This window comes from Haemorhous mexicanus, chromosome 2 (genome assembly GCF_027477595.1).
Source record: "Haemorhous mexicanus isolate bHaeMex1 chromosome 2, bHaeMex1.pri, whole genome shotgun sequence".
Taxonomy (NCBI): Eukaryota; Metazoa; Chordata; class Aves; order Passeriformes; family Fringillidae; genus Haemorhous; species Haemorhous mexicanus.
In genome coordinates, this window is record NC_082342.1 from 59,921,346 (window position 1) to 59,944,669 (window position 23,324).

The 23,324-nt window shown below is 38.6% G+C and overlaps 1 protein-coding gene across 3 annotated transcripts in view; it reads left to right on the forward strand.

Annotated features, from left to right (window-relative positions):
* ZC3H13 (zinc finger CCCH-type containing 13) overlaps positions 1-22,901 on the forward strand; it is a 46,106-nt gene extending 23,205 nt beyond the window's left edge. For 2 of the 3 annotated variants that reach the window (XM_059839046.1, XM_059839047.1), the window contains exons 9-20: positions 1,059-1,232; positions 3,849-4,159; positions 5,574-6,038; positions 7,023-7,205; positions 10,277-10,820; positions 11,486-11,589; positions 12,065-13,087; positions 14,082-14,588; positions 17,612-17,767; positions 18,371-18,571; positions 21,663-21,826; positions 22,409-22,901. In XM_059839046.1, the coding sequence (XP_059695029.1) occupies positions 1,059-1,232; positions 3,849-4,159; positions 5,574-6,038; positions 7,023-7,205; positions 10,277-10,820; positions 11,486-11,589; positions 12,065-13,087; positions 14,082-14,588; positions 17,612-17,767; positions 18,371-18,571; positions 21,663-21,826; positions 22,409-22,579 (4,003 nt within the window). In that variant the 3' untranslated portion in view covers positions 22,580-22,901. The remainder of the gene's footprint in view (positions 1-1,058; positions 1,233-3,848; positions 4,160-5,573; positions 6,039-7,022; positions 7,206-10,276; positions 10,821-11,485; positions 11,590-12,064; positions 13,088-14,081; positions 14,589-17,611; positions 17,768-18,370; positions 18,572-21,662; positions 21,827-22,408) is intronic. The other variant, XM_059839048.1, reaches the window with a different exon arrangement.
* Positions 22,902-23,324: the final 423 nt, after the last annotated feature.

Below are 23,324 nucleotides of genomic sequence, written 5' to 3' on the forward strand. Positions count from 1 at the left end.
TGGTCTGATTGCATGCTTTTCTGAAATCTTAGAGGACTAATATCTTACAAGTTGTCAGTCTGCATTTAAACTCTCCCTAATCTTCAGTAGGTTAAAGTATTTTTGAGGTTGTCAAAGACTAGTGCCATTTTAGAATTGCTTCATTTTTGCATATATACATATTTATATATTTAAAAAAATGGTGGACTGCTATGACTATTCTGTTATTCCTGGAGCATACACATCCACTTAAGCTGAAAGATACATGATCTGCATTTTTATGTCCTGAATTTTCTCGTACTTTGTAACTGGCATAGCAGACTAAGGATTGGAAGAACAGTGAATCATGTATTTTTAATTGATTAAATAAATTCCACCATACTTACTTGAAAGTATTTTATTTCCCTCATGATTGCACTCTCCATTACTGGAAGGAAGACGCAAGCAGTAGAAAGGAACATTCTAGTTAGTGCTGAAAGCACCATGACAGTACTTGTCTTATGGTACTGTAACCAGGTATTGCTGTGGTGACTACAGCCTTGTATCTCACTGTTGGAATTTTGTCTTTTTTTTCCCCTACATAATAAAAATGTAGTTGTAATGTCAAGTCTCTGTTAGGTATGGTCAGTGAAATAGTTGAAGGTTTTGATGGATTACTTTCATTCACTTGGTGCTGGGATTAGCCTTTAAAAATGTGTTTGAGCTTGAAGCTGCGTAAATAAAGTTCTGATATTACAAAAACTTTTTAATAAGATAGCAAAATATTTCTCCATTGGTAAGAATTCTGATTTACCACCACATGAAATGTTAGGTAAAATTACAATAAGGTTTTTTTGGTTTTACCATATTCTAGTTTTAACAGTCCAGTGTAGCAAGAAATTTAGTGCATATCTTGCATTCTTGAGTTTTGCTAGCTTAAGGTAACTTCATATGTGAAGTCATAGCTGGAACAAATGATTGTATAACATAGCTCTTGATATGATAATCACAGGTTCTGTCTTGGAGGTGTCTGTAGTTTCTTAGAATTGTGCTGATGCCATCTTAGCCCTCTTAAACAAGTTGCTGTTTATGTTTCCCAGGGATCCGTCTGAAAGCTCCCGTAGACAGAAACGTTCTCCTAGTCCTGCAGATCACTCTGGCAGTAATTCTTCCCCTTCCAGGGAGTACTCGCCACCTGCTGCAAGGCGAAAGCAAACCTCCCGAGCTCCAGCCAAGTCATCCACTCACAAACATAACTTCTCACCCTCTCGCAGGTGGGAGGTCAATTCTGTAGATTTTATTTCCTCTAATACTTCTGGTTTGGAAACTTCCTCTCTTGGTTTGACTGCTCGTTTATGAGTCTGTTGTGAATGTTTGTGCCTCAAACACTTGAGCACTGAGATCTTTTTTATTTTTGGCAAGGTTACTACATGGAGGGTATCTGTCACGTCAAGAAGACAAGTCACGGTTAAAGTTTCCGTTTATCAGTTCCTCTCAAATTAGCAAAACATTTGAGAGGAACTTTAGAAGTCTGATATGAGATGCAGTCAGCCTGTGAGCCTTTGGGAACTTTCTTCCTCCCTTACCTTCCCCTTTTTTAAGAAGTGGAACATGGAAAAATATTTTACTTTTGACATTGGAAACGGGCAGAGTTTCTCTGTTCTAGAAAGGGTAAAGTGATACACAGGACCTGATTCTGGACCTCTTTCTTGAGAAGAAAGTACTACTGGCTGAACAGTACTGTACAAAGCTTCTTGCAGGAAGTTTTAGGGAAGGTATCATATCTGTTAGTTCTTGAGGCTTTGAAAAAAGTGTTTTACCATCCATTAAAAATGGAGTAGGCTCCTTATTTTGGCCTGAAGGAGTGTAAGCTCAGATTCAGAATGGCAGTGCTAAATACTACTGTAGTCCCATGTTTGTATAATGGAAAGCAAGGTGTTCTTATTTTCTGCACCTCTGTTGAAGGGTAGGGGAAGCTCCAGATATCATACATATTTCTGCAGGCTGATAAAGCAAGCAAAATAAAGCCATCCATTCAGCAATCCAAAGAGTTGTAAGTAAACTGTTTGGCTTTTGTGGTGACTCCATTCAGCTGGAAAACCATTGGATTGTTTTATGGTAGATGTGACTGCTGGATATTTTTGCTATGTTGCATTCTTCATAGGGAAGAGAGTTCTTCCTGGAGCAGTAGTATGGAGTCTGCAAAATATCTCTTCTGTACTCTTTTCCCTGTTTTTTAACTTATTCCAGTGTCCTGGTTTCAGCAGGGGTAGAGTTAATTTTCTTCCTAGTAGCTACTGCAGTAGTGTGTTTTGGATTTAGCATGAGAACAATACTGATAACACACTGATATTTTGGTAGTGATAACCACAGTTTCCCACGCCCTGCCAATGAGCAGGTACGCAGAATGCTGGGAGGGAGCATGGCCAGGACAGCTGACCTGAACTTTTTTATATTTTACTTTCAGTTTTTAAACTGTTCTTATCTCAACCCACAGGCTTTACTTTTTTCCCATTCTTCTCCCCACCCTGCTGGGGGTGGGTGGGGGAGTGAGCAAGCAGCTGTGTGGTTCTTAGTTGCTGTCTGGGGTTAAACCATGACATCCAGTATTTTGCTCATCACTGCCTGCTTGTATCAAATGTTGTGCAAGGGAATGTTAAGCAGGGAAGATAAATGGGCCTTCTGCTAGAAGCAGGGAAGGGTATTTGAAATATCTTGTCTCCATACCATTAAAAGCTTTCCATGCAAGCCAATCTTGGTAATTCTGTGTCTCAAAATAATGATTTCACAGGGAAAAACAGATGTAGTCTTAGTTTAAAGACAGTAAGTCATGAAAGTATTTTTGATTCTGTCAGTCATATCTAGCCCTGACAGAATTTTACATTGACTGCTTTGGAAGTTTTACTACTCATTCCAGCTTATCTGTTTCATTTGCATGTGAATTGTCATCTTAGAGGGTTGCAGGCTACTTGTTTCCTCAGAAACAGTGAGATTTTTGAAGATATATTGTCCAAGTGTAGCTTTTTAACCCTTGTCATCTATGGAGTTTTGTGAAGTAGAAGGGATGTGGAGTTAAGGACAGTGTATATTTCATGAGAAAACATACTTGCAAGTTACTTTGGTGCTGATAAGGGAAAAATACCCCACTACTGAGCCTAAAGACTTGAAGTGTGGTTTTGTCCATGTTAGTCATATTATGAGGAAATTTTTTGTTGTTGTGTAAATTATGTTTAGTTGGTGACAGAATTTTGAAGATCAGAAATATTTTGTGTACATTTTCTTATTCTATCAGATATGAGTTTTCTATGTTTGTGTAAATATTCACGTTGGCTAACATTTTAAGTAGGTATGGTTATGGTTATGGTTTTTCTGGATCTAAGAACGGTTTAAAGATCAATCCTTACAATAAAAGGCATTTAGAAGTGTGTAAGGAGGAGACACTGTTGCTTTGTAAAAAAAATTCAATGCTGTTGTAAACAAAAACTCTTAATTATACCTTGTAAAAATTTTCAGTGTAATTTTATTATGAACTCCAAAAAACTATTATATAGTGAAGAAAAATTGGTTTTTGTTTGGGAATGGGAAAGAAGATAATGATTTTTTTCCTAACTCCTCCTTCCCTTCCCCTACATTCTGGAAGCTATGTAATACAATTTTGATTGGAGAAATTTTTCCTGGGCATTAAAAAAATAAGAATAATTTAAAGATAAGCGTATTTTGAAAACATATACTTGCCACCCTGGAGGGAAGCCAAGTTTTATGTTTTATAGAAACAGCACGTATTTTCAGCAGAGGGTAGAGAATACAAAAATTATTGCTTTTTTGTATGGTATGTCAAGAACCTTTCAAGTCAAATTATTACACATGCCTGTTTTAACTCTACCTTGCAGGTCTGCTTCTCCATCAGGTCAGCATCATTCTCCCATATCCTCCAGACATCACTCCTCATCCTCACAGTCAGGCTCCTCTGTACAAAGACATTCTCCTTCCCCACACCGCAAAAGGACTCCTTCTCCATCCTATCAAAGGACAGCTTCCCCGCCTGCAAGGCGGTCATCTTCCCCCTATCCCCCACACTCTTCCTCTCCACCTCAGAGGAAGCGAAGTCCTTCGAGACACCGATCTCCTGCAAGAGACAAGGGAAGACACGATCGCGATCGGACTTCACAGTCTCATGACAGGCGCCATGAAAGGCGGGACGGTATGAATGAAAATAGCACTTCAGAATCGTTTTTATTTGTTTGCAAATTGCATTTTGAAACTTGATTTTCAAATTGTGTGCACCCATCACAGTGGCTAGGGGTTGAAGAAAATACTGGCTGTGTTTACTCCTGCTGTGCTGGTGGTGCTGTTTGCAGGTACTGTGTAGTAACATACTCCAGGAAGAACTGCTTATGTAAGCTCAACTGATTTTAAAGGTGCTTGTAGGTATCTGTGTAGATGTTCCTTGTGTAATGCAATAGTGGTGTCAGTAGGAAAGTGATTTTCACGGCAGGCTACACTTAAGTAACTATTACTCTTTTCTGTGAGGTGCCCAAATCCAATTCCCACTGATTGCTTTCTGTTGTCTTTGTAATTGACATTAAGTGAGGTGTCTGCAAAGAAACAGTCATTTCTTCTATTTGAGTAATATGTGATGAGCAAATATGCTGTTTGCCTCGAGAGACAGATTACAAAGAGTATGTATGTCAGCTGTATTTTAGACTGGCTTAAACTTACCTTCCTATTGCAGTAATATTATAAATATGTTGTAGAAAAAACCCAAAACAAAACAGACGCCCAAACTCAAGCCAACAGATTTCAGCAGGGCACTGGGGCCTTACAAGTGGTCTAAATATAGCACAAATGTTTTGGAAGTGTCTCTGTGTGTGTGTGTAGAAAATAAGAGAAATCCATGATCAGAGGAGTGTGGTATTCACATGCCCTCTGAACAGAGAGAAGCTGTGAGACAAGCAGAGGAGAAGGAAAACACAATTCTTATCTCGCTTGCTGTGCTGTGTTGTGCTAAAGTAGAATGCAATGTGGAGATTGTTTACCCAAAGTGAGGATGTTTTGTTCCCTTGGCCTATCAGGGCCTAGAAGTGTGTGTGTGTGTGTGGGACTGTCACGGGACAGTCAGGAGAGAATCAGAGATGAGTGTAGTTCTGTGCAGTTGTGAGCAAGAGTGAGAGCATGGCAGATTCAGTTTAGCTACAATGTACATAGTATAGTATAGTATAATAAAGTAATTCATTAGCCTTCTGGTGATGGAGTCAGATGCATCATTCTCTCTCCCTCACCAACGTCAGAGTCGTCTTTGATTTACAATAGAGGAGTGATGACCCTACCTTAAAATTTTTGAAGTTCTCTTGCTCTTTAGTATGTTTGGCATTTATTTTTATTTTTCTTACTGTGTTTTGAATGGGTAAATATTAGTAGAGATTCATATTCAGAATAAGATTGTTAAAATTTACTAAATGTATAGATGGATAACCCAGCATAATCTTGTCCTATTTATGTATTAATTTTGATTTGGTAACCGTATTTTGAGTATGTTGTTTAGTGTTATTTGTGTGCTAAATATTTGCTTGTTCAGATTAGGCCAGGTATATAACAATCTCTCAAAAATTTTACAGAAACAAGAGGGAAAAGAGAAAAAGAAAGAGAAACAAGAGATGATCGTGACTATGACCAAGAGCAGAGTACCTCCAGGGACCATAGGGATGACAGAGAGTCTCGTGATGGAAGAGATCGGAGGGACACAAGAGACACCAGAGATCGGCGGGAGCTGCGGGAATCCAGAGATACTCGAGACTCCAGAGACACGCGGGATTATAGCAGGGACACCAAGGACAGTCGTGACCAGAGAGACTCGCGCTCCACACGAGACTCCCATGACTACAGAGACAGAGAGAGTCGAGATGCCCATAAAAAGGATGACCAGTATCAGGACGACTTGCGCAGCTATGGAAGATCCCATGGCAGAGAGGAGAGCTCTCGTGCTGAAACAAGGAATGACTCCAGAAGTGACTCCAGAAATGAGAGCAGAAGTGATAGAATTGGCAGAAGTCGAGGCCGAGGTCCAGAATTATCTGACAAAGGTATTGTGTAATTTAAAAAATTCATGTGTCCCTTTCCTTGAACACTGAGCATTTGCATTCATACTGCCTTGTTTGATACTTGATATGCAAGTACTGCCAAATAATTCGTGCTTTTAAAGCCGTCTTCAATTCTGTTGTCATTAAATTAAAACTGTTATTGAAATTTATGGCACTTCTGTCTTCTCCATTCATTAAAGTGGCAGAACATTGGTATTCTGCCATCCCATTTTAAAACAAAGCCTAACCCTTACATCACTCTATTTAATGTTTCTGCAACCCTAGGTTTTCTCCTTGGCAACAAATGCAAGAGGATGATGTGTAGTGGAAAATTCATAGGGGGTAGTGCATCTCAGAGCACTGGGCAGCAGGTTTCTTATGCTCTTTCAAAAACAGCTGCATAGCGTGTGGTGCCTGGAAACCATTTCTCACGCATACCCACCTCTCCTGCCTTACCACCCTGCCCCATCTGATTTCCAAAAAGTGTGACTTTATTCTTTAAAATGGTTTCTGAAGTCTGATGCATTAATAATAATAATTATAAAAAACAACTTTTAATAATCTATAATTTATTTTGCTTTTTCAGGCTTGTTGTAACATTTTCATTAGGGAAATTTTGTAGTTTTTACAGGGAGAATGATCTCTGCTTTCTCTGCCTATTCTTGCTGCTCTATTAGCTTACAGCCTATTCAGAACAATTGTGAACTGGCTTTTGGACTTATGCTTCTAGTCAGGAGACCTCATACTATGACCAGGGCATGAGGATTCAGAAAGGATTCTTGATTTTGCAGTTTGCAAATAATAACTTCAAATAGTTAAAACAAATGAAATTTAAGTTGTTGGTTAAGTAGAGTTTGATGTTATAATCTTCAGCCCGTGAACAGCTAATTCAAATTTATTAGATGTTAAAACATCAGTTGGTATAAAATATCAGTGGATTTCCTCTCGTGTGGAAGCTCATGTTTTGTGTTGCTCCATCTCCATTAGGAAGTCGGGGGACTAGAGGATCCCAGGCTGATGGTCACAGCAGTAGTGGAAACTACCATGACAGCTGGGAATCGAGGAGTAGCTACGCTGATCGGGATCGCTATGACAGTCGGGATCAAGCAAGGGACTCCTCCTTTGAGAGAAGACACGGTGAACGGGATAGGCGTGACAACAGAGAAAGAGGTATTTTAATGTCTGGTTTTACTCATACATCTGTAGTCAAATGTGCAAGTGTGAATGTGTTTCCCTCCTTTTTCTACCTTGTTCTGCCCCCACACGGATTCATAAATAGCTCATACACCACACACTGATACTACTCCTATCCTTAATTTAACTTCTGTGGGAAGATCATTCATTGGTATTGTATGCATGAATGCTGTCACCTTTTCTCCAGCCCTGTGGCTAGGATTTGACATCTTCTGTGTTTATTCATCCAAGTATTTTTTAGACAAACTAAATTTCAAGGGATTTCATTGTACAACTTCATTGTAAAATGTTTTTGCCACCTCCTCCTCCACTTCATGGTACATAAGTGTGTCAAGCTTAGAGTCATGATTGCGTTTCATTACTGATTCTGTTTGCCTATATAGAAACATTATGCTTTTGTTCTGTAAATTGCTTGAGTGTGTTTTGGGGAAGGCCTAAACTAGACTGACAGTTGTGGACTACTTGCTACTTAAGTAAGTGACAGTTTCAATTTATGCTTAATTCAAATATTTATTGTCTGGGGAGTTTAATAGTGATGAGTGCTTTGCTATTGTCAATAATTATTAACTAAGCATTGATACTGATACCAAAGATCAGGAAAACAGCATGCAAGACTTATTTTGACATAGTATGCAAGATGTCAGACTTCTGTACCAGAAAGTGCACTGTGTTGGCTTGAAGGAGCTTAGTACCAGCTTATACTCTGGAATATATTTGTATTGCTCACCAATTAAGAGAACAGGAGGAGTCAGGGAAATAAAAATTGAAAGAGGAGCTTTGAAGACTAAACATAAAATTACAGTAGGTTATTTTCTGTCTTGAGTTTTGATTTACGGGTGACAGATACATTCTAGCTGCTGTGTAATTTCAGTTTTTCAAAGAGCTATTTTGTATGCCACTTCAAAAGATACTTTTTAGCCTATTGAAACAGATCTGTTGTTGCTTGTTCTTGTGAAAGGCTCTGCTTCAGATGCTCTCTCATCTTCAAGGCAGGATTTCAACAGACCTAAACTCCAGGCTTCCTTTTTCATGTCAGCTGAAAAATCCTGAAGACTGAACATGTCCTGGGGGTTGACTTTTGCAGTCTGGCTTTCATCTCTTTCACCTCCCCAGCCCAAATAAATCCTAAGATATATATAATATAATTATGTGCCCTTCATATCCTAGCAAGTTCTTAATTTATTAAGAAAAACAACAAACATCCATCCCCAAAAAACCCAAAACAAAACCCCAAGCGAACAGAAAAAACTTTGGAAATAAAAGCATGCAATGACAACAAAATAAATTTCTAGGGGGAAAGTTGCTTTGAATGGATTGTGTTTCCCTTTGGGGAGAAAAATACAGAGCGTAAATTCAAAATTTGTTGTCTTCTTCCTTAAAAACTTAGATCACTTTTTGTAATGATTGGTCCTCAGAGTTACAATTCAAGACAGTTTCCCTAATTAGCTGCAGTTTTAGTATCTGTCATTCTGAGAAAAATTGAGATATATCTTGATTATGTGATATGCAAGGAGTATGATTTTAAAATGCAAGCTTGCAAATTTGAGCTGTCTTTATTCAACTGAGGCAAATATGTGAGTGTTCCAAACAACCACTGGAACACTACTTCAAAAAATGAAGTCACATAAGAAGTGCTGACTATCTGCATTTAACTGTGTAGTACACTTGCAGGGTTTGATTCACATACGACTTTCACGTGGATGTTTTGTCACCAAAACTGAGATAACAAATAGGAGTTACAGAACTTCTTTATAGAATCTAATACTTGGTATGCAGAGTAAATCATATTGCAGCACTGTAGTCCCCATTAAAAGAATGTGAAACCTGTTCACAGAACCGATTGCATGGATTGATGGTTTACCTTTTTTAAAAGGCAGAAATGTCACTCAGCTTTGCTTTTAATTTTACATGGTAACAGGGGAGCACTAAATCATTGTTAATTCACTCAGGGATGAAAATTGATTAAAGTGATGGAAATGCACGTTTTATTGATTTAGTTCTGTCCAAACTCTGCCTGCTCACACCTAGTGGACATTGTCTCAATTTACAGTGAAGTGCACTCAGCCTCAGAGTAATGGACCGAGAAATACCAATCTCTGTTCATGCCATTTTTTCCCTCTTTTGTGTAGTGTTTTTATATGTATGTTGTAGGAAGATAGTTTTATTGATTTGTTGTGGCTCAAATACTACTAATGCGAGCATAGAACTTGCTATAAAGTAGTCAAAACTTATAGAAATACTCAAAAATATCCAAAATATAATGAAGAATATGTAAATAGGTCTGTAGAGAGTAAATACAATTGGACAAATCAGATTTCACTGTCCTTCTGGATCGGTCATTTTCTACATGTTTAGTTTTCCCTCTGACTAATCACTGTCTGAACAAACAGCAAACTCAGATTCTAAGCTGTCAGGCTCTGCAAGAACACAAATGAAAACTTCTGGCAGCTCTGCTTCCCCTACCTTTGCCTCTCCCTATCTTGTAGATTTGGTTGTGTGTTTCTGTGCAGGGATCTCGTCTGTGATGAGACAAGCCAATATTTCTGATTTTGCAGAAACTTTTACTCTGTGTTGTAAATAGCTTGAGTCTTTGTAAAGTACTTGACTCCTAATAGATGTAGGAAGTAAAATCTTTGTGCAGGAGTCGTAACATTTCTTATGCATGCCATTCCCAGCTTTTTTAAGATCTTATACCAGATCTGGAATCATTAGGTAATGCTATAGTAAGAGCTGCATTGTGAGGCATACATTTGTCTATTGAAGCCATTCAGAAAAATCTGGTAGAAAAGGTAAATATTTTTTTGGCAACTTTTGGTTAAGTAAGCAAAGCCCACTTCCTAAATGTTGAAAAATTGTTTCAAAATTAGTTCTGCTTTTTGTCTTCCTTCCTCCCAAAAGGGAGTATTCAAGTTTCTGCAGGGAGTTGTTTTTCATTTAATGTAAACCAAGATCTAGATTGTCAAGACAAAGGGTCTTTTTTTATTAGTGCAGTGGAAGCTGTGTATATCCGTAAAGCACTTGGTAATCAAACCTGCTTCTGTTTGCAGATCAGAGAGCAAGCTCACCGGTGCGGCACCAAGGACGGAGTGATGATCTCGAGCGGGATGAGAGGAGAGAGGAGCGAAGGGTGGATCGGTCTGATGACAGGAGAGATGAAAGGGCCCGGGAGAGAGAGCGGGAAAGGGAGAGGGACCGAGAGAGAGAAAGAGAAAGAGACCGGGAAAGAGAGAGGGAGAAAGAAAGAGAATTGGAACGAGATCGTGCTCGGGAACGGGAGAGGGACAGAGAGCGGGACAAAGACAGGGACCGTGAGCGGGACCGAGACAGAGACCACGACAGGGAAAGGGAACGAGAGAGGGAGAGGGAGAAGGAGCGGGAGCGAGAGCGGGAGGAACGAGAAAGGGAGCGAGAACGAGAGAGAGATCGGGAGCGGGAGCGCGAAAGGGAGCGAGGTCGAGACAGAGACAAAGAGAGAGACCGCCAGAGGGACTGGGATGACAAAGAAAAAGGAAGGGAAGACCGCAGGGATAAGAGAGAAGATATTCGAGAAGAAAGAGGCTCACGAGATGTCCACGAGGAAAGAAAATCCAAGTGAGTGGATCTAAATGCTACTTCAGTCAAAGAACAAAAAGGCAGTCTTTTACTGCTGAATTTGGTAAGTTAGTAGACAGGGGAGTATCTTAAGGAAGAAGACAAACTGTTTATGCATAGGCTTGGTCTGGGGCTGTCTCCCCTGCATCTGTGTGGTACATGCTGGTAGCTCCCAAATTGGTACTGTGCTGGTGAAGTTATTCCAGTGTTTTGTTAGTGCTGAATCATGGAACTGCTCAAGAACTAAGAGTTGAGTCTGACAATGTAATTTTCCCTTTTATGTATGCTTGCATTGTCTTGCCTTTAATAATACAATCACTAATGGAAACGTAGTAGAAAACTGTGGTACATTATGAAGTCTGAAATTCAAATAGCAGCTATCTAGGTCAGGGTTTGTGACTTTGTTAATTAAATTTCTTTGGAACATGCATTACAAAATTTCCAACACCAGAAGGCTACCAGTGAAGGCATGAAAAATAATCCCCAGTGTTGTGTTGTGCTTTCTTTAAATGCATAGCTTTTACTTGGAAATGGCAACTTAGAAAACTGGAACCTCATGACATCTTTAAATGTCTTCTGTATGAGGGACTTAGGCTTCAGGAATCATATTGATGATAAATTCGAAGCATCCTAAAGAAATCTGATGGTTCATGTTCCTTTTGTAGGAAGCGTCACAGAAACGAAAGCAGTCCAAGTCCCCGTCAATCACCCAAACGTCGCCGTGATCATTCTCCTGATAGTGATGCCTACAACAGTGGAGATGATAAAAGTAAGTGGGAGTGGGCTCTCTCTGCAGCTGGACACAGAACAGAGTCTGATAATCCTCTGTCTGTAGAAAATAGCTTGCAATTTTAAACAGAAAAAACATGGGAAAAGTTTTGTAACTGTTCTCCATGTTTTTATGAGCACTACAATTTTTCTTCATCTTTATTTGTCATTTATCTTCATTTTGTCACTATGTATTATGTCTACCAGTGACTTCTACATCTTCAGTGTAAGGTACATGTTTACCAAATTGGAAATTGTCTTTTGCTGCTGCAACAGTAGAAAAACCTGAGAAATTAACTGAAGTAATGGGTTATATGTTTTAATGGACACTTTTTTTGGCATGCAGAAGACAGCAAATGCTCACATGTTCTTCCTACACAATAAAGGCTATGAAAAAATGTTCTTCTTAGAACAGGATGTTCTTTTTCTCATTTCCCTCTCATTTAGAAAAGAATGTTCTTTTTCTCATTTTGCAGATGAAAAGCACAGACTCCTGAGCCAGGTTGTGCGGCCACAGGAATCCCGGTCACTGAGCCCTTCTCATGTCACGGAGGAGCGGCAGAGCCGCTGGAAAGAAGAAGAGAGAAAATCGGATAGAAAGGAAAGTTCCCGGCGCTATGAAGAACCAGAGTTTAAAGAGAGGGTTTCTTCAGCAGATAAGCAAAGAGAGCAGCCAGATGCTTCAGAAGGTTCCCGGTCCAGGGTTCAGGAAAATCTTGGACACCGTCCTTCTGAAGAAAGAGATGCTTCTGATAGAATCCATGATGACAGTAAGAAGAAATCTAAGATACAGAAAAAGGCCACGAAGAAGAAGAAAGATGATGACAGTGGGGTGGAAAGGTACGCTAATGAACCAGCAACTGAGGAAAGCCAGGTCTTTTCCCCTAAGAAAGGTCAAAAAAGGAAAAATGTGGAGAAAAAGCGGAAGAGATCCAAGGGTGATTCTGAAGTTTCTGACGAAGAAATTGTTCCACATCATAAAAAGAAAAAAGGCCCAAGAACCCCTCCTGTAACTAAAGAAGAATTGGTTGAAGCACCACCTGAGAAAGCAGTGGCAGAAGCCCCCACAAAAAGAGAAGATACAACATTTAGTGACTGGTCAGATGAAGATGTTCCTGAACGTGGTGACATTGTTGTTCCAGAAAGAACCACTGAGGATTCCCATAGGAAAAGTCACAGGACAAGGGTAGAAAAGGTGGAAGCCCCTCATGTTACTATAGAGGATGGACCACACCGTAAGCCTGTGGACCAGAAGCGCAGCAGCAGCCTGGGTAGCAATCGGAGCCATGCCTCCAGCAGGCTCAGATCCCCCTCCAATGAGTCAGCACATCGCAGCGGAGACGATCAGACTGCACGGAAGAGGATCCTGCACAGTAGCTCTAGAGACAGGGATAGGGATAGGGACAGGGACAGGGAGAAGAAAAGCCTAGAAATCACTGAAAGGAAGTCCCGAATTGATCAGCTGAAACGAGGGGAACCCAGTCGCAGCACATCTTCAGGTAATAAGATATATTTTAGTGAGACTGACTATCATTCTTTGTACAAGTCCCAAATTGTTCTTCATGGCTCTAATTAGTGTGATAGGAGAGGGAGGTCCTGTCTGCATTTCATTGTAAAACTAGAATGAATTAAGATTTCTGCAAGTGTTAATATATTTGAAAAGCTGATTCTCAGTGGGCAGGATTACCATTTTGTTTACACCAAAACATTCAGTTGGATTTGGTTCGTGCTGTCTGGGGAATAAAATGAATTGTAGGACAGAAAAACCTCATAAAGAAAATGCTTGTGCTAACAGAACATTGAGGTAGTTTTATCATCTAAATAATGTTCTTAAATTCATTATAATTGTTAATTTTGGTGTGGAAATTCCTGAAATTATGCAAAATGAGATAAATTTTTTGTGGTTCCTGTTAGGCATACTTTCAATGCACATGGAAATCATCTTCCTTGCAAATCAAAACAGTCACATGTTTTTTATGAGTGTAGTTGCCATGAAAAAAAAAAATAGATAAAATATTTTTAAACTGAAACAATATCAATACAAAAATATCTTCTTCTGAAAGCATTTTGGCTCTCTGTTCTCCTCGTGGTTACATGCCTGAAATTATTTTTCTGAATTCGTCATTTGTTAACTATGGCATTCCTAGATTTTAGAAGACATGTTATAAAAATTTTGAATTTTGAGTTGATTCTTTTTTCTTTTTTGTTTTCCCCCATGCCTAAATTCCTGAGTTAAGATTGTATACCTTCAGTTGATTTCTCTCATAGTAGAAAGTAGCCACTAAAATTCTTTTTCGGAAGTGGGAAAAGTTACCTCATGTTTTTAAGAAAGGTTAAATCTTCTAAGGCAATGTGAAAGCATTAATAATTTGAAGATGATGCTTTTGAGAATTATATTTTCATTACTGAATCTTTAAAATGCTTTGGTCTAGTAAAATGGTATTACATTTATGTGTCATAGTCATGCTTATATACATATAATTTTTTATGCAGATCGTCAAGATTCAAGAAGCCACAGCTCAAGAAGAAGTTCCCCTGAGTCAGATCGTCAGGTTCATTCCAGATCCGGGTCCTTTGATAGCAGGGAAAGGCTTCAGGAGCGAGATCGACATGAACATGATCGAGAACGAGAGAGAGACAGGAGAGAGGGGAGACAGAGGGACTGGGACCGAGATGTGGACAAGGACTGGCCAAGGAGCCGGGAGCGAGAGAGACTCAGAGAGAGAGAGAGGGACAGGGAGAAAAGACGGGAGCTGGAGAGAGAGAGAGACCGACAGCTGCCTGATCCTGCTGAAAGAGAGAGAGAGAGAACTCTTGACATCTCTCAAAAGGAATCAACAAAGCACAGTGAAACCAAACTGGACAGAGATCACGAAAAGGAGTTTGATGGTGCTTGCCGGGACTCAGCGGCTTCAGAGAAGGAGAAAACAGACAAAGATTTAGGACCTTTACAGGGCTTTGAAGATGGAAATGAGGCCGAAAAGGTGGAGAGTCTAGAAGGTGAGCTGTTCTGGGAAAGAACCTGGACTAACAGGTGTTTTATTCTTTCTCTTTTAGCACAGCGCTAAATAGAATAATAAGCTTTTTCTACTGAAAAGCTTATTGGCTTTAGCTTCTCTGCTGTGGAAGCAGACAGTGAGAGAAATCTGATGATCATCTTTCTTATTGTTAATTATGTTAGCTGTTTCTTAATTTCTAGAGAAGTCTTGAGGCAAAGAAGCTTAAATCATCTGAAATAATTTCACCAAACTTCAGTGTTTCTGAATAAGCAGTTTACTAAAAGATAACACCAAAATTTAATTGCCTTGTTATATCATTTTAAGATCTATTTCTTATTTTGAGAGTGACAGGTAATGAGTGAAAAAAAAAAAAGAATGTGGACTTGGAACTGTTTTTTGGGGTTTTTTTCTGCCAGAGCCCAATTATCATAGAACTGTTTGTCTGATTAGTAGGTGAAACATATGTATGGTTTGGCACAGTAGTCCAAAAATAGCTTTCCTGAGGTAATCTTATAGGTCTTTCCAGATCTAACCTTATCTGAGGTGATCTCAGTAATATCAGCTGAAAATGCAGCTTCATTTTCCTGGCCCTTATGATACTGGGATGAGTGGGCTTAGAAAGGGGTGAGCACTGACAAATTTCTAACAGTTTGTCACATGGATTAGAAGCTTGAGCTTTGCAAGAGTAGGGAGTTGGGAAGTGCTTTAACATGAACAACATAAAAGAAAGAGTCTAAATCCAGAGTAACTGGCGTATGTTATGGTTATGCTCATTGTGTTTGCCCTTCTTAGTGAGAATTACCCGTAGTGTTCATTGTTAATTTGGGCTGTTAAATCAAATGCTGTCTCAAGAGCTTGGTGAGGAATATTTAGCACTTAGGTCTTGTACCTGATTACTCACGACGTGGTCTTTAGAGTTGAGAGATCCTGTTGGGAAAGTTTCATTTAAGGAGATTATCTGTGGAGTGGATGCGCTTGACAAAGATAGTATTTGAAATAAGACTGGAAAAGCCTGATTTTGCTACAATAGACAGAATTAACTATTTTTAAACTAGAGGAAAAGCATGGTGTGCTAAATCTGAGAGTACCATGTAACTTGAGAAAAGAGTAATGAAAGGCCATTCTTGGGTACATGGCCTGTTTCTAAGAGGGCACCCTGTAACTATATAGGCTGTGCATGTTAAATGTGTTTTTAGGTCTAACCTTTCAGTTTTGATGTGTATTCTTTTGTTTCTTTTTCAAAGGTTGTGTTCTAGGTTCTCTGCAGGTTATCATCTGTAGGGCGTTATGGTATATTTAGGATTTCTTTTTTTTTTTAGGAAAATCTATTTTGTAAAATATTAGATGTCATTCCATTTTATTAAAACATATTGTATATAGCATGGTTATGATTTTCTAAGGTTTAGTATACTTCATTATCTTCATTACTTTGTAACTCCTCTTTGCATTGCTCCATTCAGCTGATGAGTGTGTTGAGTTTTTAAGGCAGAATTAATATAAAAGTACACTTCCACATAAGAGTGGTGAAAGATAGTCTAGAAATTATCAAACTTTTAATTGAAATTCAAAATGTAAAATATTTTTTTAAAATTACATACTGAGAACCATGAATTGTATTATTTTAAATTTCTAAATACAATAAATTTTTAATGGGTCCAGGCATGGTGTACTGGTGAACTAGTGTATCTGGTACATCAGTGTGGATGCAGCAGATGGATCTTACAGGCAGTGAATATTTAAAGTTATGAGACACAAAATGAAATCTAGTGTGGATCACCTTATTCTCCTTTCTAAAAAGGAAAAACTTTTTAGAAAACTTGTTAGATGGGCTGATGTTAGGAAGGTGTGTGGTATTTACTTGGGCAAATTACTATTGTGTATTGTCTTAACAAAATATGTCAGGATATTACTAAATTATCTTAATGTTTTGAACCTAATGTTCAAGCTTTAGGAGTGGGCTTAAATAATGCCTAAGATGCTATATGCTTCCTCCAAAGCATTGCCAGATGGTCTGAGTAGTTTGTTTATGCTCTACTGGTTTGTCTTTTACTTGCTTTTTCCTTGCTGATTTTTAGGTTAGTTGAGGTGACTACTTTTTCTTCCCCCACAAAGGCAAGCCAAAAAAAAAAAAACCCAAAGAACAGCTGGGGAACTTTAAATGGAAGCAGTTTCACTCTGGCTGAGGGAGCTGGAAGGTATCAGAATAGTCATTCACAGAGGAGGATCCCTGTAAATTCTGTCCAGTTTATGTGGCACAACTCATTGTTAGTAACCCATGGTGGAGAACCATAATAAAGCCTGAGTTTGGAGCAATGGAATTTTGAAGTGCTTGAGTCAGGTCTTTCAGTCTTGGAGGTGAGAGGATGTCCCTTTTGTGAACTGCAAAACTCAGTGTTGAGTGTCTTGTGTTCACAGGTTCTAAGGAATATGTTTCCACATACAACACACATATTTGTGTGTGTAGCTAGGATGTGGATGGAAAGGAGGGTAACAACTAAAAGAAGTTTGGCACGGTTTTCTAAAAGCTCTTCTAGTGACTGCTACAAAGAGTCTAAAATTCTGTGCATAATTGTTTCATTCAGGATACATGTTACCTTTTGTATTTTGGAGTTTTGTTACTTATTTTAGGACCTTTGAACTGAATCCTGATTTTAGATTAATGTGCTAAAGCATCTGAAAGACTTAGTGGCACTTAGATTTTTATAAACTATTTATTATAATAAACTGCATATCAGATCTCAGATAATCAACATGTGTGTTGTGAAAATGGCCTTCTCTGAGCAGTTTGACTAATATTGCACCAAAAAACTGACCAGTGTACATAAAATTCAAACTGCCACATTGTGTATGGGAGGTATAACCTCACTGTTTCTCTGGGTTAATAACAGTTTTTAGGTTGAATATACTTTTTCCTAAAAGCTAACAGTTTAGTTTGCTAAACCTTTTTGTCTTCAGGCAGTATACAGCATGTTTAGAAAACAAATATGATTGCTTTAAAGCTACAATATGTATCTGTCTCTGTAGGAGGAGAGGATGAAACAAAGACTAATGATGTGCAGTCACTGGGATCTGGTGCTGGAGAATACGAGCCTATCAGTGATGATGAACTGGATGAAATTCTGGCAGGTGATGCTGAAAAGCGTGAGGATCAACAGGAGGATGAGAAGATGCCTGGTAAAAGTATATCAACCACCTTTTGTGATTATTTGAATGTAAAGATTGGATCCGTGTGCATATAATGCTGTTGTTGACAGTATTTCTGAATTAGGAGTGCAGTCTGTGAGCAGACTCTGTCTGTGCTTGAATGCTTTCCAAGTGCATTGGGAAGAATGGAATTGTCTAATTGTCCTGAGTTCAATTGGGTAATCTGGGCTCTGTGAACTAGCTTTCTGAGCATTTAATTTGAGTCCATCTTAGCATTTTCAGTTGTACTGTGACTTTTCTGAATGCATAAATAATATCTCCAAACCTGCTGGCTAAGCAGGATCTGAGCAACCTTTCACGAAGGAATTGCAATAAAAATAAAGCAGAATATTAGGCATGGGTTGGGGTTTTTTAATCCATATAGCTTTTTATTTCTATTTCTTTTTGTATTTCTGCCCTTTTCCACATATTCAAGTGAGTTTTGACATTCTTACATGAAAGGTCCAAGAGGTCTGCAGAACAAAGTTCATCTAATATATATTGCTTTCAGGAGACAGCCGTGTGCACAGCATGTGAAATTAATCAGCTGTAGTAAGGGGTGGTGATGGGATAACTCATTCTCTGTCAATGTTTTTGCAGATCCAGTGGATGTTATAGATGTAGACTGGTCCAGTCTTATGCCAAAGCAGCCAAAAGAACCACGTGAGCCTGGAGCTGCACTCTTAAAATTCACACCAGGTGCTGTTATGTTGAGAGTTGGCATTTCCAAGCGATTGGCGGGACCAGAGCTCTTCACCAAAATAAAAGAGACGTGCCAGAGAGTGTTAGAAAAACCTAAAGGTAACTTCTGCAGGGATTAAACTGTCTTTTTTGTGTAGTGAAAAAGTCCTTATGAAATGTGCATTAGTTCATTATTTTAGGTTTCAAAGACCACAGAAAGTGTATAATGAGTATTGTGTGAAAATTACAGAAGTGTGATACAGCAGCATGTTAGTCAGATTAGTGTTTTGATTCCAGCAATGGTGAGGAGGTCTAGACTAATAAACAAAACAAAATTCCTTTTATCTTAGTGGAATATTCTTTTTATGAGACCATTCATGCTTTCCTAGCCTAAAGTGTATTAGCAGTTTCTTAGAGAGCTAAATATCTTCCAGTGAATTGTATTATTCCATAGTAGTAGTATTTCAAGAAAGAAACAAGATTTCTTATTTTTGTACTAAGGATCCTTTCTAGAATTCATAGATAGGGGTTTTGGATCAGAATGAAGGCACTAAGTTAAATATGTATATTATACCTCTACTAAAAGTGGGAAATACAGGTTTGGAACAAAGTGTATGTCATGAGACATGCATGACAAATGGCATAGACATCAATTGTACTAGTGCTGTTTACTACAGTTCTGAGTGTTAGCAGGGCTTTTACATGAGAAGGACTACTAATTTTTCTCTTTCACATCTCAGGAACCAGTTGAGCTGCTTGCAACAGCTTGCATGGTAGAATGGTTCTTTTGGGACTATGAAACATTTGCTTTCTAAGCAAATTATTGCAGGATCTAAATATTAGAAAATTGTGGCTTGTAAATAATGCTATCTGTGGAGCTCATGTTTTTTTTTACTTGGTGAATTCTAGTTCTTAATTTGAAACAATGCCTTTCACTTTATATTATTCTTTGTGCAGTTGTCTTGTTCTGAGAACCTCACAGTCTCAGATGGGGGCAGGGGGGGTGGAAATCCAAAACTTTCAGCTGTGCTAATCACCATCAATGTCACTGTTTGCTTGAGCCATTTAAATTACTTAACCATATGAATCGTGAGCTGTTACACCTGCTCCTACAATTTTTTTTTTTTTTAAGTCAAATAAAATACTGAGTCTTCCTGAGCATACAAACTGATAATAGTCAAGGTATGAACTGTGTCTCTCTCCCTCTAAGCTTTAATTTCACTGTATACTTCAACAGTTCTTACCAGGGATTCCTTGCAACAGCAATTGCATTGCAGGATCACTCCACCTGGCTGTTTAAAAGGATACCTGAACTAATCTCAGCAGTCTTTGCATGCTACCCTAGAAATAAAGTCCTTAGTGATAACAGGAGGCTCTCCAGTACTGCCTTTGGACTGTCTTAAGTATACTTGGATTCAGCAGAACCTTGTTCTGGAGAGGATGGGGGATTTGAAGTGGCCCTCTTGATTCCCCCTTGGTGTGTGTGTCTCTCACACATCAGAGTTCCTACACTGCCAGTAGGCTTTCAAGTGTATGCACTTCCTCTGCAATCTGCCAGGTGAATGTTCTCTGTATAGACATTACACAGCCACAGCACGTATCCTCTAAAGAAAGACACAAATACAGTACCCTGAAAACTGAATGAATCTGAGCTAGGTGTGCTCAGTGTGTGTAACAGTGCAAGTGTAGCATTTTCATTCTGGACTTCATGGTTGTATAATTTGTCTCCCTGTCTTATTCCTGAGGTTGGTGTTCCCATCTTTGTTCTTGCTGAGGAACAAATTTAAATATTTCTGGTAATACTATTAAATACAGAAAGTAGGGAAATGATACCTTGTTTCAGGGTGTGCTTTTTTTAATTTTTTTTTTTCCTTTGGAAACAAAAATCTGTAGTATGTGATGTGATGGTATTGAGAATTTTAGCTGACTTGCCCTCTATTATATGCAATTGTTCCTCTAAGGATATGGACATGCTTACTTGCCAAATATGCTCAGCAAGCATCTGGCATCTGAGAAGACTCTGCAAGCTGTCCATGTTACCTTTGAAGTGGCCTTTTTGTGTCTTGTCACTTATTTCCATTTTTTGATTGTCCATTTATGTTGTCTTTGACTGCAGTGCAGTTCTTTTTAACCTGGCCTTCATTTCATGTCACTTTCTTGTTTCCTTTCACCTTGTTTAAAAACTACTGAGTTTCATCCACGTTCTGAGTAGTTTAAAAAATGCATCTTTGTCCTCTTCTGTGTTCATACTGCCAGACTGCTGAAGCAGTCTTTGCTTTTCCTTTTTTTGTTTTGGTTTTTTTTTTTGCTTTGATGTATTTTCCTCAGGGTTCTTCACATCTTGATTGAGGTGTTAAATTCTCTGCTGAACACCCAGCTTTACTATATAGAGGCAGCTGGATTGGACTCAGCCATGTACCTTTTCAGCTTTTTGTCTGTTACATGATAATCTTCCTATTTACTGTAAAAGGGCTATAAATCAATGAGCTCTGGTCCAGCCCTGTCTGTGCGCTCTTTTTGTCTTTGCATTTCATAGAAACAGACTTGTTGCAGAGCAAGATTGACCTCAGGATCCATCTTTTCTAAAAGTGTTCTTTCTGCACACTGTTTCTTCTGGTAAATGTGTTGAAGGACTGGTCCTGTCACCTTGAGTTCTGTTAAATGCTTTAGGTGAGCCAGTAGGAAGGGGTAGTCCATTGGCAGCTGCTGACTTGTTCTCCAGGTTTGTCCACCACAAATGAAAAAATTATTCTAGATGCTTGTATTTCACTTCTGCATAACCATACAAAACCAGTGTTGACACTAGCACAGTTACCTGATGTCTTGCAAAGAAGTGAAACTTGGGCTACTTTATGATTAATGCAAGTGGTAAGCAAACACCTTTTGTCCATCACATGTCTGACCATAAATCATACCCCGTCTTCTGTCCAAAGCTGTCACTTGATTTTTAGACTTCCCAGTGATTGCTGTCTCAATATTGCTTTCCAGTGCTGAAACTAAATACAAGGGTATCCATCCTTCCCTTTCAATGGTGAAGGATTTATTAATGTTAGTTTATAAACTCAAATACTCTTTTTTTTTTCCAAACCTTGATATTGTTTAGAAGGCAGAAATACAAACAGTGAAACATTAAGAAAATTCTTATGACTGTATGGTGCTGTTTAAAGCTACCATGTATATATTAATCTGTGGAAATCTCAATTCTTTCTAGATGCAGAAAACCTTTTTGAACACGAACTGGGAGCACTGAACATGGCTGCACTTAGGCGAAAAGAAGAGAGAGCAGGTCTTCTCAGCAATCTGGGTCCTTGCTGCAAAGCACTGTGCTTCCGCAGGGATTCTGCAATTCGTAAGCAGCTCATGAAGAATGAAAAGGCAAGTGGTCTGCTGACAGTGCTGGGTCAAAGTGTGGGAGCACAGATGCCCCTAAGCAGAGCTTTTCTCTGGGAGATAATTTTTGTGTTTGTTGTCCTGAAGGAGATCTGGTCCTTTAAATAATAAACTGACTTTTATTTAGAGAGGTTGCAAGGTATTTATTTTTTATGTAAATTGAGAGATTAATTTAAATTTGAGACTAGAGCTAGTTCCTGTTTCTTATCATTTTGTTGTTTAAATTATGGAGATACATTTTCTATATTTAGAGAATACATAATAAAAATAATTAGGTAAAATATTATTTCAAAGGTAACTGTTGAATGACTTCCTAGCTTAAGATTCCATGTGCTTTTATAAGAATTGTAAGAATCCAAGTTAAAATTAAAACTTCTGCAGTGGGTTTTATGATTTTGTATGCTAGTAGAAAAATCATTAATTCTCCAAGTCTTTTCTAGTGGTAACGATTAGTATGATTAAACCTGTAATTACTGAGAGTACTTGAGGTTAATTTCCCAGCTTGCATGTTAAAAGACATTGTTTTCAGTTCTTCCTTTTTTTAAATTCCATTTCCAATTTCAACAGGGTGCAACAAAACAAACTTACACAAATTCAGCAGCAATGGACAGCGACTTGTTACGGTTGAGTCTACGGTTATTCAAACGAAAGACTGTGTGCCAGGTTCCCGGGCAGGAAAAGACAGAGGACAGCAAAATTCCACAGCCAGCTCTCCAGCAGGAAGTGTGTGTGACTTGAGGAAATGGCTGCAGTGGCACTTCCTTGATTTTGAGTTGATTTCTCACTACCAGTGTTGGTGTTGCTGTTTAGAACTGGTGGTTGTAAAGCGGCTCTAGAAGATGAAAGGAAATATTCCATTTGTACACAGTTAAGAGTATTGGTTTTAGTTGTGAATAGGAGTGAAAAATTAAGACTTCTGTGTAGAGGTCTCTGCAATTTTTGTAATATTGAACCTTACACTGTAACATAAACCTGTTTTATGGTGCATCAAGTGTAATAATGTGAAGATGTCTGGGTTTAGCAGTTTATAACATCAAATGATATTAAACAGAGGAAAACTGTCGGTGTATCTTTTTCCTTATTATGAATGGGTATTTCCACTACCACCTTGGTCCCTCAGTACACTTCTGAAATTTGTTAAGTAGCTGTGAGTCTGTTTGCCTTCTTTTTTCCAAATCCCTTTCTTATAGTAGCCTCTAGTGTGGATTTCGATCAAACTCTAGCTCTTTTCCTTCTTTAACGTAGGTTTCTTTTAATGTAAAGGAAATTTCCTTTAATTCCTGCTGGACACAAAAACCTAGTCCAGTCAGTTAAGGCTCCCTTATTTGTTGATTAAAGAGAAAGTTAAAAATAAACCAAACAAAAAAAAAACCACTCAAATTATTTATGACCAGTTTTAGGTGTCTATACTTATGAGACTAACTGCATTTTGGAAATGCTGCCTGCTTTCAGAAGGACTGACCTGGTGCATTTTGAAAAACAC